General features: G+C 36.5%; 1 protein-coding gene across 3 annotated transcripts in view; it reads left to right on the top strand.

The window, feature by feature from the left end:
• Window positions 1–18851, top strand: part of Atg2b (autophagy related 2B) — a 72850-nt gene that overhangs the window by 19046 nt on the left and 34953 nt on the right. For 2 of the 3 annotated variants that reach the window (XM_005390394.2, XM_013517180.1), the window contains exons 6-18: window positions 133–312; window positions 3711–3807; window positions 4302–4487; window positions 5706–5860; window positions 5952–6057; window positions 7280–7541; window positions 9587–9737; window positions 10585–10677; window positions 10798–10986; window positions 13295–13568; window positions 14833–14935; window positions 16676–16871; window positions 17434–17576. In XM_005390394.2, coding sequence (XP_005390451.1) covers window positions 133–312; window positions 3711–3807; window positions 4302–4487; window positions 5706–5860; window positions 5952–6057; window positions 7280–7541; window positions 9587–9737; window positions 10585–10677; window positions 10798–10986; window positions 13295–13568; window positions 14833–14935; window positions 16676–16871; window positions 17434–17576 — 2135 coding nt within the window. The remainder of the gene's footprint in view (window positions 1–132; window positions 313–3710; window positions 3808–4301; window positions 4488–5705; window positions 5861–5951; window positions 6058–7279; window positions 7542–9586; window positions 9738–10584; window positions 10678–10797; window positions 10987–13294; window positions 13569–14832; window positions 14936–16675; window positions 16872–17433; window positions 17577–18851) is intronic. The other variant, XM_005390396.2, reaches the window with a different exon arrangement.

Genomic DNA, 18851 nt, shown 5'->3' with positions numbered 1-18851 from the left:
GTTTATCCATTGTAACAATACAATTTGTCCTGTCAAATATTTTATTCTTAAGTTGACATTTATGTTTTGTATTTCAGTATATTTCCACTAAAGTATTCTAAATAGTTACTTTATTTTCTTTCATTATTGTAGGAAACTGAGCCAAAGCTGTCACCTAGCTGGAACCCCAAGATTGTTTATGAGCCACATCCACAACTGACTAGAAATTTACCAGAGATAGCACCCTCAGACCCAGTGCAGATTGGAGGGCTAATTGGTAGGTTGGGATTGAGTCTCACGTTGAAACAGAATGAAGTACTTCCTGGAGCTAAGGTCAGTGTTCGTTTTATTTTCTCAAATAAAACTATGAATATTCTTTAGTCAGTACAGCTTCCTACTGTTTGATTACTGTAGGTTCTCCTTAACTGAGTATCTGCTGTCTCCAGGCCAGCATTTTACTTTCGGTTGGTGCAAATGTCTTAAGTCGCAGTATTCTAGGGAGGACTGCCTTCGCCCTATGCGGCAAGTCAGGTTTTATGAAGGGCTGCCTTCTATATAGTCCACAACCAGACACAAACAAAACCCCAAAACAACAAAAAAAGAAAACCGCTTTTTGTAGTAAACATAGTTAAGATGACTAGGAATTCATTACAGTCTCTTTCTGTCATCGTAAAATTAAGTTTAAAGGGGAAAGAGGTTTGGAAAGTGATATCAACTATAGTAGATACTTACTTAATTATATATGTATTTTTATAGTTGTATAATGTTTATAAAAAGAGATTGACCTTTCTAATGTGCCTATGGCTTTTTGAAGCCATTGTTTCGAGATGGTTGTACTTGTTTTCTAGCAAATATTGATCATTACCATTAGAGAATCAAGAGTTTCACAATTATTTAATCACTTAAAAATGTATTTGTTGCTGGGTGTGCTAGCACATGCTTGTAATCCCAGCACTTCAGAGGATGAGGGAGGAGGATCGCCATGGTTTGAGGCTACCCTGGGCTACATAAGCCAGGTCACGACCAGCCTGTACTACATAGTGAAACCCTATCTCAAAAGAAACAAACAAAACAACGAACAAAAAAAAAAATGTGTTTATCACACTTTATTTTCTTACTTTGGTTTAAATTAAGAGGCTGTTAGGATGTATTCATTTATATTACTGGTCCACCTATCTGTAGATATTTGAGTGACTGCTGAATGTCAGGCCCTGTGCAGGTTCTTGGAACAGATGCAGAGATGGGTGATATACCACCTTTGCCTTAATGAAAGATACACCAAGGAATATAGAAATTATTATGGGAGCATACAAAAGGGAGACACTAAATACTTGGAAATGTGTATAAAAAGACTTTCTGGTGAGTGGAGAATTCCCAGAGTTCCTTCCTTGGATTTGGGGTACTGGACTAGACTTGGAGGAGGAGGAAAGTGCTGAAGAGAATGAAAACATTCGTTCTACAGATTACTGCCCTCCTCTTTACTGCTCTGTCCCACTTCAGATGATGTGGAATCCTTTCATGAGGTCTTCAGCCACTTCGTGAAATAGCACAGAGGGTGGTTAGAGGAGCAGGTAGCCATGGTATGTGTAAACTACACAGGGAGTCCTCTGCTGTGGCAACCTCTTTGGAAAACCATCATATCTGTGTCTTCGGGGACTGCATCTGCTTAAGAAGGAAGAACTGCAGCAATAACTTTCATAGTTCTGTTTTGACTAATTATATGAAGTATTCAACATTTACACTTGATCTTAGACTAAAGGCTGAGAAGCGATAGTCTTCAACATTTGTATGTTTTTGATCTTTATGCAAAACCAGAGTTTTGCAAATCCTGTATTGATTTTATTAGTGCTCTTTATATTGTAGTTTTAGAGTTTTACATATTAAGTGATAAATGAACATTTGGAAATTTTGCATGGTGACATTGTATGCCAGGCAGGATTTAATATTTAATGGTAGTGTTATCCTTGCCTATACAGTAATTTTTATGTAGTCACTTGAGTATTTGTGATTTGCTTTTATTTGATGAAAATAAGTGCTAATATAATGAAAATATTATAATGAAAGATGTGGCTATAGTGAAAATAAAAGTTCTATAGATTAACGTTGAGGAAATATAGATCTTCTAACCTTAATACCGTGTTGACAAAGGTGGTATTCTTGGGACACCCAAAGTGTTAGGGCTTTAATTTGTTTTTACTCCTAATTAAACTTAAGTCTTTCAGCTGTGAGTTCAAAAATGTTATGAAAGATTTCATGGTTTTTGCTTTTTTTTTTTAATTCTGAGATTAGTACTCTGTTGAGTAGTGTATAAGTCTGGTAGTTCATGTTCAATTTTGGCATATGCTTTTGGTATGCATTATACAGTATGTAAAAGTAGGGGACTGTCGGGATTGAATTTAAAGACTTTCATTACCATGTTACACTGAGCTGAAAATTTTTTTAGTTGTTATTTTCTGTCTTTCATATTTCTGAAAGAAAGAAATACGAACTTTGATCTATATATACCAAATTCATAATGTACTAATAATGAAATATTACTTAAAAAATTCAGAATGAGACTCTTGATCATTATAATGAAGATCAGAGATTGTATTCCCAGTACCAAGAAAAAAATTGGCATATAATCAAAACATTTTCCCTCTCTCCTTAGCTTTAATTCAGGACATGGCCTGGGATGTCAGCAGTCAATAAAGAACCCCTAAAAATACTAAAAAAATGATAGTAATGATTATTGTTATTAAATAGTGTGTTGTACTCTTACTGAGATCATAAAAATATCAGGGTCACTGTGTAGTTTATTTATTATTGTTTTTAGAATCAGAAGAAATTTATTTTTCTCAGGGGTGAGAAGCCACTTTCCTAATATAAATATGTTTTATTAGTTCAGTTATTTATCAAATGGCATAAGGATAATGATAGAAGTTATTTTAGCATGTTAGAAGTAAAAGGAGGTGAATGAAAAGTGAGACAGGACATGAATCTTTGTAGAAGGTAGTGTTGGAAGTCGAGTGATCGCTCTTGTCAGAGTGTATTGCACAGGAATCAGGAAGAGGGTATGATTGAACTTACATTTCTAGAAGGAAACGTGTGTGGGCAGTTGGCAGTGATAAAGGAAGTCCACCAAAATACTCTCTTCTCACCTTATTTATGCTGTGGCTGCTACTCTCACAGCCCAGAGAGCACAGACTTAGTGGAACACAGTAGGCACCCGAGAGGGGGAGTGTTGGCAGTGTGACCCTTGGGCAGGCTTATGAAAGCCAACTTTATGTGCTCTTGGTTCAAATTGAGCTTTAAGGACCATGACTTGAGTCTTCTTAAGGTCTTACTGTATTACTGTTCCCTTAGTATTCTTTCTTAAGACTATGTCTTAAGGCCTTCTCAAATACTAAATACTCAGAAGACAGAGAGATAAAATGTGTGGCATTGTGGGCTGGGGGTGTAGCCGAGCGGCACAAGTGCCTGCCTGGCAAGCACAATGTCCTGAGTTTGATTTCTGGTACCAAAAAAAACAAAAAACAAAAAACAAAAACCTGACATTGGATTTGCTGACATGGGGTTCCTCAGATTTTCCCTTTTAGTTCAGTGCCCTTTAAGGCTTTTCACTTAGATTGCATGAATCAGGGTCTTAGGCAAAGTAATCTAAGGTAAAGGTAAGTATTTATCTCAGTGCCTTAAAATATGAGATGAGCCTTTAAAAGGTATTCATTGTGATTTTTTTTTTTTTTTTTAAGTTGGATGTTGATGGACAGATCGACTCTATTCATCTATTCCTGTCTCCCAGGCAGGTACACTTGCTTTTGGATATGTTAGCAGCTATTGCTGGACCAGGCAAGTATAACTCTAGTATTATTTTTAATTCTTTGAAACTTTAAAATATATAACATTCATATAGGAAAGTATATTTTTGAATATGTAAAATTAAAGATGTATTGTAAATAAGAATCCTAAATAGTTCATTGGATTGGGGCTTTTGAATTGTGTCATGGCACAAATTTGCATTCAGATTATTTGTGTTACATTCTTAACTCTTTCAAAATTGTTCTGATTTATTTCTTTGGTTGGGGATAGTACTTTATACAACTGAGAAAATATAATTTTCAAACCTATTAAGTAGCACACATTAAAATATTTTTAATGACTACTGCCTATCACAGAGGTAAGGTTTTTGATTACTGGCCACTGATGAATACTGAATAGATGCAGTTTTGCACTGTTTGTGGTATTCAGTTGCCATTAGTATTGCGTAAATGGGTGTCGGGAGAGAAATACTTAAGTTACTCCAAATTTAATTATTGTCTTGCTTTCCTTTTGTATACTTGTAGAAAATTCTAGCAAAATAGGGTTAGCTAATAAAGATAGGAAAAACCGACCTATGCAACAGGAAGACGAGTATCGAATTCAGATGGAATTAAACCGGTATTATTTGAGAAAAGATTCCCTGTCTGTGGGTGTATCTTCAGAGCAAAGCTTTTATGAGACAGAAACGGCTCGTACACCTTCTAGCCGTGGTAAGCACCTTGGTTGACACCAGAGTCACACCTTATCATGATAGGTAAAAGTAAACTTAATAAGCAATAAAAGGACAAAAGGCCTATGATATGAGAGTTTTAGTTTATGACCTAACTACAGGATTATAGTGATGCACCAGCATGTAGTTGCTATGGTTATCTTTTTTTTTATTTTGTCTTTTTGAGCGAGGGTCTCACTATGTAGTTCAGGCTGGCCTTGAGCTCACTTTGTAGCCCAGGCTGGCCTCGAACTCACAATGATCTTCCTACCTTGGCCTCCCAAGGGCTGGGATTACAGGCGTGCACCTCCATGTCCAGCTGGCTATCTTTTTTTGATTGTATAATTTTGTCTTATAAATTATTTTCCTAGGAAAAGTCCATTTATGAGATGTAGATTTACACAAAAGATAAATTGAGAGTAATTATTTTGTCAAATTATGTGTTCACCTAATGGTGTACAGTAGGTTCTTTAAATAGGAAACATTTCTTTATTAATCTCTCCATCAGTTATATGTAAATGTAATTGTTTCCATGCTTATTTTACATTTACAGTTGTTACTAAATGTTTAAGCACTGATAACATAAATAATATGAATCAATTTAAGTATGGAATGTTGAACCAAATAAAAAATTAAAACACGCATTTTTGGCCTTAACAAACTTCATTTGCATGAGGGTAAAACAGTTTCCAAAAGAAAGAACTGAAATATAAATAGAATTCTAAGTAATGAATTTGGTTTTCTTTTTTTAAAAGGAGGTAGTGCTATCCACATGAAGCCAGAGATGGCGAAATATTTGTTCTTTCTATCAGTCAATCTGTCTATTTGCATTTGTGTATTTGTGAGGGCTTGAGATTGTACCCAGGGCCTTGTGCATACTAATACCACTTTAAAATCTGAATTTTGATTTCTAAATTGTCATATGACACTTAAAATGTGCCTGGGAATAACTGAGTATAATATATTTTTAAAAAACAACAAAATATTCATTAGGAAGAGAGCTTAACCATATTACTTATATTCATTCAGCTGAGTTTTTACTATGCCATTAATATCCTGGGTTCAAATAAGTTGTCCCATTGGAAGTAGCATACAGTTTGGTTTACCACTATATCTCAGTAATCTGAAGGAAGAAAACTATATTAATGCATATTAGCCTACTCTGAAGACTTGAATCTGTGAAATTATAACATCAGTGATGACATGTAATTTTCTCCAGAAGAAGAAGTTTTCTTCTCCATGGCGGATATGGATATGTCGCATAGTCTCTCTTCTCTTCCACCCCTTGGGGATCCCCCAAATATGGACCTGGAGTTATCATTAACTAGTACATACACAAGTACCCCAGCAGGATCCCCATTAAGTGCTACTGTGGTAAAGTATTATTTAATATTTTTTTTATTCTTGAAAAATTGCTGCTGAAGTTCCGTACTTTATTCATGTCCTCTAAAAAATCTTTTCCAAGCTTCAGCCAACTTGGGGAGAGTTCCTTGATCATCATAAAGAGCAGCCAGTGCGAGGGCCAGCCTTTCCGCCCAACCTAGTTCACCCGGTGTCTTTGCAGAAGACAGGTAAGCACAGGAAAGATGCTCCTTGTTAGTTTCTGCTGGACTTTTTGAAAATTTAAAAATTAAAACAATTGTTTCTTTTAAAAAACCTGTCTGCCTTCTTTTGTTTTTATTTTCTTTTTTTTCCTAAATAAATGTCAGTTTTCTTTATTTTTACTTCGATGCTGGAGGTTAAATGTAGGGCTAAACATGTAAACTCTGTACCCTGGCTTTTTTTGTTGTTTGTTTTGTCTCTCATAAACTTTCTTGCAGTCTGGGGCATTGAGCAAAGTTTAGAAGGTAAATGAAGAATTGTTAAACAATTCACAGTGAAGTATTTTAGAATAATTGCTCAAATTTTTGTGTATTCAGATATTGTGATATTGTTAGTGAAAAAGTAAACTTAACCAGTTTCTTCTTTTCACTATTTTCGCAGTTTAGGAGTCTTCATAAGCCAACTGATCTCCCTCCTTTTCTCCCTTCCTTTCTTTTGTTGCTGATGATCTAACCCATGACTTTGCACATGCCAGGCACACACACTCTACTACTAAGCTGTTCCAGAACCCTTCAACCCCATGCCTTTTTGTTTGTGTTTATTTTTTCACTGTTTATATATTCCTTAAAAGGGAACCTTATATTTCTATGCTGTATTTGGAGTTTTTTGGGGGGCAGTGGTGAGAATGGAGCCCAGGGCCTCATGCATGCTAGGCAAGCACTGTACACCTAAGTTACACAGCCCTTACTCTGAAGATTTTAATTGAAATAAACACCAGGCTTAAAGAAAATTCGGTGCACAGTTTTTGTTTAATCTTTATTTCCCAATGTAGTTTTATCAATGCAAAAGCTTTGTTCATATATTACAGTTGTAATACACTTTTTTGTTATGTTGGAATTGGAGATTGTACCCAGGGCCATTGCACTGAGCTACATTCCCAGCCCTTTTTATACTTTATTTTGAGACAAGGTCTTGCTAAATTGTCCAGGTGGGACTTGATCCTGCAATCCTCCCACCTCCCAAAGTGCTGGGATTACAGGCATGCTCCATAATGCCAGATTGTAATGTACTCTTTTGTACTTGAAGTATCAAAGATAACAGTTCATTTTACCTTAATTGTTTAATACCATTTTAATTGTGTGATCAGCTATTTTTAAAAGTTAATACATGAGTAAATGTTTTATAATTTTGGTACACTAATTATCTTTAAGTGTCAAACTTACATGTATAACTTGAACACATGTATTTCAGCTCTCCCATCTAGATCCGTTTCAGTGGATGAATCCAGGCCTGAGCTTATTTTTAGACTAGCTATTGGAACTTTTTCAGTCTCTGTACTTCACATTGATCCTTTATCTCCACCTGAGACGTCATTGAACCTCAATCCATTGACACCGATGGCTGTAGCTTTCTTTACTTGTATAGAAAAGGTTGATCCAGCAAGATTTTCAGCAGAAGATTTTAAGTCTTTCCGAGCAGTATTTGCGGAAGCTTGCTCACACGATCACCTTAGGTAAACTCCTTTATGTTCCTTAATATCCTCAAGAAAGAGCCAGATGTGGACGTTTGCCTCCATCTGTCTGCCTGTGTGCACTTTTAGTTGTTTTTTTTTTCTTTTTTCTGGCACTGGGAGTTGAACTCAGGGCCTTGCACTTGCCAGGCAGGCGCTTGTGCTGCTGAGCTATATCCCTGGCCCTTGTGTGCATGTTTATAATTCATGTTTGGTTGATAAATGAGTGGAATATTCTTGCAGTGCTACAGAGATATGTATATACCAGTGCTCTCATGCAGGTTGTGCAGAACAATACAGATAACAAGTCTTTCTAATCTAAAGTTTTGCTAAATTATATCTGTAGCTCCTTGCCCCGGTTTTGCCAAGTTTCTTTGAGTATTTTGCTCTCATCCCATTGCCACTATTACAGTCATGAAAATGCTCTTATTGTTGACATTAGCAGGAACAATGGTGGTGAGAGCAGAACTCACGAGAAGGGACTTGGAAGTGATCCACTGACTGCTGGCTGAAGGGTGGGACGCAGCACTAAGGCTGATCCTGAGCTTGGTTCAAAGAATACAGAAAGCTGTCCAAATTGCCAGTGATCCATTATGAGTTGAGTCCTAATAGTTGAGTTTGTAGGTGTGGTATCAATAACGTGCAGACTACTTCTACTGTAAATTGTTGTGTGATGGTTTAAACACATTGACTTTTTAGAAAATACCTGGGGGTTTTCTTTTAGCATAATATTTTTAAAGTATTAAAATTAATATGCAAAGAAGTTTTGATATCTACCAAAAGATACCCTGCAGATTATATTTATAATGAAGTTAGGAAGACATTTCCCCACCATTTTTGATAAGGTTTCAAATATCTACCAGTTGGAAAACATTACAGAAACCAGCTGGGCATGGTGGCACATGCCTATAATCCCACCGTCTTCGGAGGCTGAGGCAGGAAGATTGCTGTGAGTTTGTGGCCAGCCTTGGCTACACAGTGAGTTCAAGGCCAGCCTGGACTACATAGTGAAGCCCTGTCTTAAAAAAATAAAAAAAATTCAAATAAGGTGATTTTTCTTAGTTGAGCATGGTGGCACATGCCTGTAATCCCAGCATTCAGAAAGCTGAGGCAGGAGGATGGCTGTGTGTTCGAGGCCAGAGTGAAGTACATAATGAGAGACCCTGTCTCAAAACAACAACAATAAAATCCAAAGAATTAGAGGTAGACTTAATTTAGATTCCATCAGTTGAGGTTTTAACAGTATTGCATGATGTTTTAAGATAATTTTAAGAAACTATTTTTTGCATATTTTATAATTTGAAACATTTTATCTACTGAAATATAAATTTTTAAATGTATGTAGAAGAGAGAAGAACAATATTGGGAAATAAATATATCTTGAAAAAAATTTCCCAGCAATAGAACTAATTTGTCAGGGTGGAACTGCAAGCAGAAACACTGAAAATGACACCCAGGATTTGGAGGCAGATTTATTTCCATCAACGGGCACTGATTGGGATCATTCCCAGAATGTCAAGCCCTGATCTCTGGTGGCCAAGGGCTTTTATATGATCTGCAGGAAGTACAAAGGTGAGACAGAACAGTCTGGAGGTTCTTCTGATTAGCTAACTGGGTGAGATCATTGGTTACAAGGGTAGATTAATGACCATCAGTTCTTGAAACTTGGTATAATGGTACAAGCAGGCATCTTGTCTGTTCAGTTACTCTCTCGTGGTTACAGGGGTCAAGAAAGTAATCACAACAAAGCCATAAAGCAGTTACAGAGCCAGGCAGTTTCAAAAGAACAAACTTTAAAAGGAACAATATCTCTTGTACTGTTTTTCCCTTTGAAAGGAGTAGGAAAGTTGAAGCAGTCTTTCTGGTTACTATCCTTAGGAGTAAATTATATTGGTTATTGCTCACTTGAACTTGTCAAAATGAGTGATGACTCAGTATACATATTAATATTTGTATATTATTCTCTGACTAGGATGTATTGTTTAATCTAGAAGTAAATGGATACCCTTAAATGCTGACTGTTCTTTTTTTTTTTTTTTTGAATAAAGATTTATAGGTACTGGCATCAAAGTATCCTATGAACAAAGACAAAGATCTGCTTTAAGGTATTTTAGTACTGATGTATCCATTGGCCAAATGGAACTTTTAGAGTGTCTGTTTCCCACGGATTTTCATTCTGTTCCTCCTCACTATACAGAGGTAAATGCTGTTTAGTTCCTTTGTAATTATTCTTTAAATTTGCCTTTTTTATGAATTACGTGAACAGCAATGATTTTCTTAAAAAATGTATAGGAAGTCATAAGGGAGTATTATCATTTTTTGTCTTTGTTTTGTTGAAACATTTTAAAATATGGCATCCAAGACAATGGTAAATACGTTAACATTTTTAACTTAGGGTTGAGTTGTTGCAGAGTATCAATTATGAGAGGAATGCTTTCATTTTATTCATTTTTGAAATACTTCAGAAAAATTCTAGTATTGAATGCATACTGAATGCCTATTTTGTGCTAAGCAGTATTTAAGATAGGTGGAATATTTTATGTTTTCTGATTTTTTTTTTGCCTAATGTAAAAGTGTGACCTAGAGAAACTTCTTAAAACTGGCAAAATAACATTATTACTATTTCCATTTTATTTTTATAGTCCTTTCTTTCTTTTTATTTTTGAAGAAGGGTCTCACAGTGCAATTCAGATCAGGCTTGAACTCACTATGTAGCCCAGTCCGGCCTTGAACTCATGGCCGTCTTCCTGCCTCAGCCTTCTGAGTGCTGGAATTACAGGCATGCACAACCACACCTGACAAATAGTCCCTTCTTGGGCATTGGTTTATTTGAATCCTTATGTTCTGCAGCTGAGATACTGAGTGTCATAGAAGTTAACTAACTGGACTAAGATTTACATTGCTAGTAAGTGACTGGAAGGAAACTTAAAGCCAGTGGTTCTGACTTCAGAGTGTTCTTCCTTTCATTATGTTGGCACCTCTGTGAAGTCATGAGTCAGTTATAGCTTAATACCACATTTAATTTATCCCCATCTTTGTTTTTAAGCTTTTAACGTTCCATTCTAATGAAGGATCTGATGCTCACCCCCCTGTATGTCTTCAGCTTCATTATAAGCATTCGGAGAACAAAGGAACTCAAGTAAGAGATCTTTCTGTGTGATTACCACCTGTAAAATTTATTTGCCATTTTCTCACATTGTAAGTGTTGAATCTAATTTTGTTGTATGATTAGTGATATATTCATGCCTTTTTTTAAAAGGGTAATCAAGCAAGACTTACTTCAGTTCCTCAGAAGGCAGAATTACAAATTAAATTAAACCCAGTGTGTTGTGAGCTGGATATCAGTATTGTGGACAGGTTAAATTCCCTGCTTCAGCCACAGAAACTTACTACCGTAGAGATGATGGCCTCTCACATGTATACTTCATATAATAAGCACATTAGTCTGGTAAGTATTCAAAAATTGTAAATAATCACAATACGTGTAACTAAGTAATAAGCTTATTGAGATAATTTCTTAGCCAAGTTTGCTAAATAGATTAAATAGGATATATTAAAACAGCATTATTTGTAATGAAAAACAGATACTCTTATGTCTTGATAATAGGCTATTAAGTTTTGATAATATACTAATGCAATTTTATGCAGCCATTCTAAGATGATGGTTGTGAGGATGGTGTAGCAACTTAAAGAGGCTCATGAAGAAGTGAACTTGTGATCTTCTCTGAGCCTCTTGAGTGGCTGGGATTATAGGCGTGTGCACCTGTCTCAAATGTAATAAGAAAAAGAACTAGGAATGGAGCTCAGCAGTCTCTGAGTTCAATTCCCAGTACTGGGATGGTAGAGATATATTAAGTGAAAAAGTAGAATGTATTATTTCACATAAACTTTCTCTGAAGCTATATAAAGAAAGTTGATGTGTAAAAAAAAAGAATGAGTAGAAATATGGAAATTAGTAGCATTTGATTATGTGATAGTAGAATTAGATTTCTTTTTCTATTTATCCAAATTTTATAAACTATGATTATAACATCAATCAGCTTTTATCTATTAACACATTTAATGAACTTCTTCATTATTAACACATTGAATGAACCTCCTAAACCAGTAATGAGGAAGCTTTTAGAGATGAGTGCTCAGAATGAAACCCAAAATCCGTGTATTCATCACACAGTGTCAGTACTGCAATTAAACCTGAATACTGAGGTTTTACGTTAGAAAAAACAGTTCATACGTTCACATCTTTTGTCTTAAAAGAAAAACAACACATGTGCTCTAGGTTCACCACCAGTGGCCTAGACAATTTAGCCCTAAGAATAGAAGACGTACTTTTGACAATGGAAAAATAATATATAGAACATCACATTTTATCACTAGATATGTAAGATCTTTTCTAAGCAAAGCAAGTCAGGTTTGCAAGAAGTTGATAAGGAATTTTGGGGCTGGAATTTGGAGGTTATAGGCACCAGACCAGACATAGGCAACTTTAGTTAAAAAGACAAGGGAAGAGATACTTTGTTTTCCTACTTACTTGCTTTTCCCCTGTGACTAGTATTCATATCAAATCAATGTTCTTTAGCTCTTTCATTCTCACCGATTGCTAGTTATTTTAAGTTCTGTTGGCTAGTCTCTCTATTTGCTGTTAGCTATACATGGACTAGGTTGGTAGCTTAATTGCATGGATAGTTTTGCCTGAGAGTGGGGACTAGTACTTGAAAGTCAGTAGGAGAGTTGATAGAATAGGTTCGTTAAAAATATAAGTCTTACAGAGATGGGAACTTGCTTTTTTTGTTTTTGGTTTTTCTTGTTTGTTTGTTTTTTGAGACAATGTCTCACTGTGTTGTTGAGGCTGGGCTTGAATTCACTATGTGGTCGAGGCTAGCCTCAAACTTGCAGCCTTCTGAGTGCTTGGATGACAGGTGTGCACCACCACACCTAGCCAGGAGCGTTCTAGTTGAGAGGTTAATAGACTGATTCAAGAAATGGAGGCATGGTGCCATCTACTATGGACCAAAGCTTTATTAGTTTGAATACATTCTAGAGAAAAATGAGAAATTGACTTTTATTTGATGACATGTCCTTTGAACCTTTTATTATAATAGTTAGGGTACACGGTATATACATTTTGTTTTCCAAGAGCCGTTTGATGGGGTCGTACTCCTAGATTGGACAGGAGCTCAGAGTGAATCACTTAGTAAATATTTACTTAGAATCTAGGCTGTACCAAAGCTCTGGACTTAGTCCTGGAAATAAGAAGGCAAATCACAGACTGGTCTTTGTTTTTGACATAATTATCTGAGTTTGCATTAAGTCTTTAAAGTAGCTATTGGTAGGTAAATCTCACATTGAATATTGGATATATAGTGATTTTTACTGAGGGCCAGGGATATTAGCTCATTGGCACAGCACCTGCCTGACAAGTGCAAGGTCCTGAGTTTGATTCCTGGTACAAAAAAAAAAAAGATTTACTGAAAGGCTAATTTATAATTTTTTTGTGTTTGGTTCAGCTTTTATTTTGATCTATGTATTCTTCTATCAGTTTAACTATTGCCATTAGTTCTTTTACCAATGGTGTTGCATTATAAGATTTTATTATACTAAATTAATGTGGTAGCAGTCAATTTGATTTGTATTTTAATCCTCTATACTGAATGGAGAAATAACAATTGTATATATTGTGATGTTGTATAGTAATGTCATTTCTGTTGATTTACTTGATTTAATATTTTGGCATTTTTTGATGTTTTGTATTGTAGCACAAGGCTTTCACTGAAGTGTTTCTAGATGATTCACATAACCCTGCACATTGTCGGGTATCGGTACAAGTTGCCACCCCAGCATTAAACCTTTCTGTTCGCTTCCCAATACCTGATCTTCGGTCAGATCAAGAAAGAGGGCCGTGGTTTAAGAAGTCACTTCAGAAGGAGACCCTTCATTTAACACTCTCAGATTTGGAATTGAAGACCGAATTTATAGGAGGATCAACCCCAGAGCAAATTAAATTGGAACTTACATTTAGAGAACTATCTGGTAAGATTGAAAGTGTTTGTGAAGGAACCGTAGTAGATACAAATAACTGTTACTAAAGCTCATACCATAAGATGTGTGACAGCCCCCAAAGAGAATAAAATTAAAATACATTATATTAGAAAATAGGAATAGCACTGTCCCCTATTGTATATATGTATATGACATATCAGTTATTTTTTTTAAATATTAGCAGGCATGGTAATTTAATCACTTTGTTAAAATATTTAGTTTCAACTGGGTACTATAGTGCTTTAGCCTGCTTTTTTATTATCACTTACCACTTATTGTGTAGGTTCATATTTGCCAGAATATGGGTGTTACTTTATGTTAGGTACTATGTGAAGCGCTTCACACATTATTTTATTTCCTTTAATCACCATAATATGCTTATTTTTTACAATTGTTTTTATAATTAGGTAGATGAAAGAAGCAGTGCGCTTAGATCACGTAGTAAACAAAGAACCAAGATTTCAACCTAGACTTGACCCCAGAGCTTGAGTTTTCAAACAAGTATACTAACTTTAGTGACTTTTCTTTGTAAAACCTATTTTAGGTTTTTCTATATTGCTTTGTTTTTGTCAGCTAGAATATACATAAACATAGAGGGAAGCGAGTCTGTAAGGAAAGCCAGACCTTTGATCCTGTAGCTCCTGTGCTGCTGTCCTGCCACGGCGCCCTCCCACAGCAGCCCCGGGCCCTCTCTTCTCAACCCCTGCCAAAGGTTCCCTTCCCTCTTCGCTCTCAAGTTTACATATTTTGGAAATAGATTGACATTTGCCAAATTAAAACTTCATGAAAGAGCCTTTTGGTTTTATCTGGTCATTCCTTATCTCCAGGGGCAAGAAGCTCCTTCTTTGGGAGGAAAGCCATTCTTTTCAATGGCAAAATTCAGTGAGAAAACAGGTAATGTGTAGATTTTGAATAGTGCTTGGTAAAAAAGACATGTTTAAGAAATATAGTTATCTTTATTTCTAGTGGTGGATTAACTATGTAAATTTCTCTCTTATGTAGAAATAATTATTAATACCACCCAGCAAGTGGTAACTTCCAAATGTATTATGTCCCGATTATGCCCCTTATACCTGAAACGTTAATACTTGTGAAGTTTAGCTTGAACACACGTCATGTGAAAGTGGGGCGAATGAATAGATGCTGTAGAACTTAGTGGTGCATTCTGTCCTTCAGAGAAGCTTTACCCTTCTACGAAGAAAAGTCTTTGAGCACTTGAGGAATGCAATCCAGTAAATCAGTCTTGTTTTATTAGGATCATTCCAGGAGGAGAAAGGAGAATCATCTCTTAAGTTTTTCCATGTGTCTAGTGGAGTAGATGGAAATATAGCATCATCAGATGACTTCGACTGGCCACGGTAAGCAGCTGAGTAGGTGTAATAGTCTCTTTTCAAAAATAAAATATGATAGTTCTTTTAACCAACATTTTGGGCATTAAGTTTACTTATTTATTTATTTAGGCATTAAATTTAAAGCTAAGAGTAATGAGGGAACCAAGAAGATGAACAAATAAAAAATACTGAGTACGGCTTTATCAAAGGTGTATATTAGGTAATGTAAGAGATAGAAGGAAGTGCAGGTGTGTTTTGTGGTATCAAGTTACCTGATCTAATTAGAAGGGTGAAAGACTCAACAGCCCCTGTAAAAATACTTCAGGGTTCCAGTAGGAGAGATACCATAAGCGAGGCACGATGTGAGCCCCTACAGTCTCCGCTACTCGGGAGGCTAAGGCACAAGGATTGCTTGAACCCAGGGTTCAAGGCCGGCCTGGCCAAGACAGTGATATCTGTGTCACAAAACAAAAACAAAGAATAAATAAAGTGATATCACAAGTCACCATTTGGGTGGTTGTCAAATGAATTTTATAATTAGTGGTTTTGGTTGGTGTTTTTCAGATCGGAGGAGCTTTTACAAAGTTTGAGCTCCAGCCTGAGATTCTGGCATAGTATATTTAAAAATTGTACCAGGTGATTCTAATATGCATTTGGACTTCGAGAACCCCTGCTCGAGGATTTCTTAGGCAGAAGTTATTCCTTAAATTACATTAGTGTGATAGTGGGCTTTGATGGTATTTAAAAGAACTTAATTTACTTGAAATAATAATAATCTTGTAATATTGAAAACATGAGTATTTGAAAGCTCTCTGCAAATTATCCTTTTGGATCATTTTCCTGCCTCCCTTCTTTTATGCCTCCTCCTGCTATGTATTAGCCTATCAGATTCTTAGGACAAGCACTATCAGTACTTGCTTGATGAGCATGAGTTTAGGGCATCAGTTTTTATCATAAGAATTAGATCTACTTCATATAAATGATTTAGAAGCACAGTTTCCATTAGCCTATCCATAAATTAGGAGACAGCTTATAATAGTATACTAGAAGCAGATGGTACCAACTTCTTAGGGAAAATATGTTGAGGTGTGAGAATACAGCCTGTTTGTTTGAGGGCTCTGTGCCTCCTCATCAGAATGGGTTGATATGGAGATAAAAAGGAGAATAAACAGCCTGCTAGTAATGTTCTGTAGAAGATGAGGAAGGGAATGAGGTGATACTCAAGCCAAAGCTCATTAACTTTTGTAGTCAAAGGCTACATTAGTGAAGTGATACTGTGGGGTTTGTAGCTACAAACAACAACGGTTGTATAGATATTTTATTTTTGAATTTCCTGGCTGAAAATCTAACTTCGTTGTTGAAGTTCTGAAACCATTCCCTAATCAATTTCTCCATTTCCCATTGGAGGCATTTTTGTAACATGAGGAGTCTTAGCTAGGCAGGTGTTCACTGTGGTAGAGCAGATTGCATATGAGAAGATTTGGTTCATTGATAACAACTTAGATTCTTAGGTAAAGTTTGCTGGCAGTTAATGAAAATTAAAAACAATGCCTTTGCCTTCAAAAGGTCACATTTTCAGTTAGCCAAGTATAAAGTGTTAGTGGTTTTTGTGTACTTGTTTTTCATAAGTGGATTAGTAAGCATAGATTTTCTAAAAATATCTACTTTTCATTAAGAGCTAATTAGTGGTCTCCTCATTAGTGCACACAAAAGCTAGTTTTGCTGTTTACACTTAGGTCTTGATTTCTTATTTACCTTTGCTGTCAGAATGGTACTGAAAATAAATCCACCGGCCGTGCATTCCATTTTGGAGAGAATAGCAGCAGAGGAGGAGGAAGAGAACGACGGTCACTACCAGGAAGAGGAGGAAGGGGGTGCTCATTCCCTGAAAGATGTCTGTGACCTACGGAGACCAGCACCATCTCCGTTTTCTTCACGAAGAGTAATGTTTGAAAATGAACAGGTAAAAGAAAAGTGTGAGGAAACAGTACAGATGTTTCTAAGTCTTTATTTATTCTTTTTGTGGTGCTTGGGATTGAATCTAGGAACTAGCGTGGCACTACATTCCCAGCCCTCTGTAAATGTTTTTGAGATAGGGTCTCACTGAGTTGCCCAGACTGGCCTCATCCTTCTGCCTCTTCCTCCTGAGTAACTCAGACTACAAGCATGTGACACCACACCTGGCTTGTTTTTATTTTTAAAAAATGTCTTTGTATAGTGTTTTTATTAGGTTTTTAATGCCAAGATTGATTTTACCTTTTTCTTTTTTTTTTTTTTTTTGGTTTTTCTCCGGTACCGGGAACCGAACTCACGACCTTGTGCTTGCCAGGCAGGCGCTTTGCCGCTGAGCTAAATCCCCAGCCCCCGATTTTACCTTTTTCTTGATGTGTATTGTTCCCAGGTGAATGCTAGGTGCTCATTTGTCTGCTCACGTATAAGTGCTATGGGTACATAAGAAGGTGCTACTATTTCAAACATAAAATTGTATTTGATGCCTTTTAAAAAATTATACTATTATGTTTTAGATGGTGATGCCAGGAGACTCTGTAGAAATGACAGAGTTTCAAGATAAAGCAATGAGCAACTCTCGCTATGTGCTGGAGCTTACGTTACCAAATATCCATATAACACTACCCAATAAAAGCTTTTATGAGAAGCTTTACAATAGGTGAGTTTAAACAGATAGAGTTGAATCTTTGGAATCAGATTTTCTACCTAACTGGCTCTGTGTTTCACCTCTTTACCTCTTTTTCCCAGTGCTTTTTAAATATTATCTGCCATCTGCATGTACTTTGTATACTGTTGATGATGACTGTGGAACTGTCACCATTATGATATGCTTTGTCTTAGCAGTTTCCCAGCTGCTGTGTCCTTGGGCTGCTGGTCTGTGAAGTCTTACTCCGTCAACCCTCAGGTTGGCCTGTTGCCCCATCAACACTGTAGGGTGCTGAGCAAAGGCTATTTTTTCTGTGCGGGTAATAACACACAGAGAGTGAGGAGACAGTCGTGGAGCCAGCAGATACTGCATAGGCTCAGAACCCTAGAGTAATTACAAGTGGGGGAGCATCTCTTCTTGGCGTTCAAAGGAGGCATCTTGTTGGAATTCTACGTACAAACTTGTGCACAAAAATTTAAATTTATATTTCAGTACCTCAATATATATGAAACAGATGTGTTGAAATAAACTGATGATTTTGGAGAATTTAACTAGCCTCCAGAAGCCTCAGTTTCTTCATCTGTAAAATGGAGAGGAATCTAGTGCCTGCTCCAGAGGGCTGCTTGGAGGTTAAATGATGTAACACTTGGAGGTTCTGAGAAAGGGTTCATGCTAAGCACTTAGGAGTGCTCTGTTATGTTAGAGCCCCACCACTGAGGAAGCCCTTCTGTAGCATACTTGAAAGAGTCATGTGAGTTTCCAGAAGTCCTGACTGTTGGTCGCCAGTAGCTTCCCATAGATAAACAAGTTGTTCTAAATTCCATTCAACTTAAAAACTCCCATCTGTTGTTTCTGCTGTACTTGGCATTAGCTGTCCCTGGCTCTTTGTTCCTTAACTGTTAATAATAAACTCTGGGTCTTCTCACAGGGACAGGGACTGTCTTAGAATCATTTAAGTTCCAAAAGGACCCCAAGTCCACATGACTTCAGTGATGATAGATTTGCGAGACAGTATATTGGGATACAGAGAGAAGTGCTTGCACTATATTTATCATGTTAATATTATCCTCTAGTTATTGCAGACTGATCAGGCCTGCAATCTCCCAAATGAGTAGACAGTGAGGGCTTAAATAAATGGGACAAATGAAATGATTTCATGGCTCCGGGAGGTTCCAAACCCTCTATCAGAATTCTGGGGCTCAGACAAAGAATTTCTCTGGGTGGCCCATGTTTATTAGGTCTTCAAACAAAGGAGGGGGAGACTTAAGAAAACGTGGGCATTTTAGC

Source organism: Chinchilla lanigera, unplaced genomic scaffold (assembly GCF_000276665.1).
Source record: "Chinchilla lanigera isolate Chin_1 unplaced genomic scaffold, ChiLan1.0 scaffold00037, whole genome shotgun sequence".
In the NCBI taxonomy this organism is placed as follows: Eukaryota; Metazoa; Chordata; class Mammalia; order Rodentia; family Chinchillidae; genus Chinchilla; species Chinchilla lanigera.
This window is presented reverse-complemented; position numbering and strand designations above follow the sequence as displayed.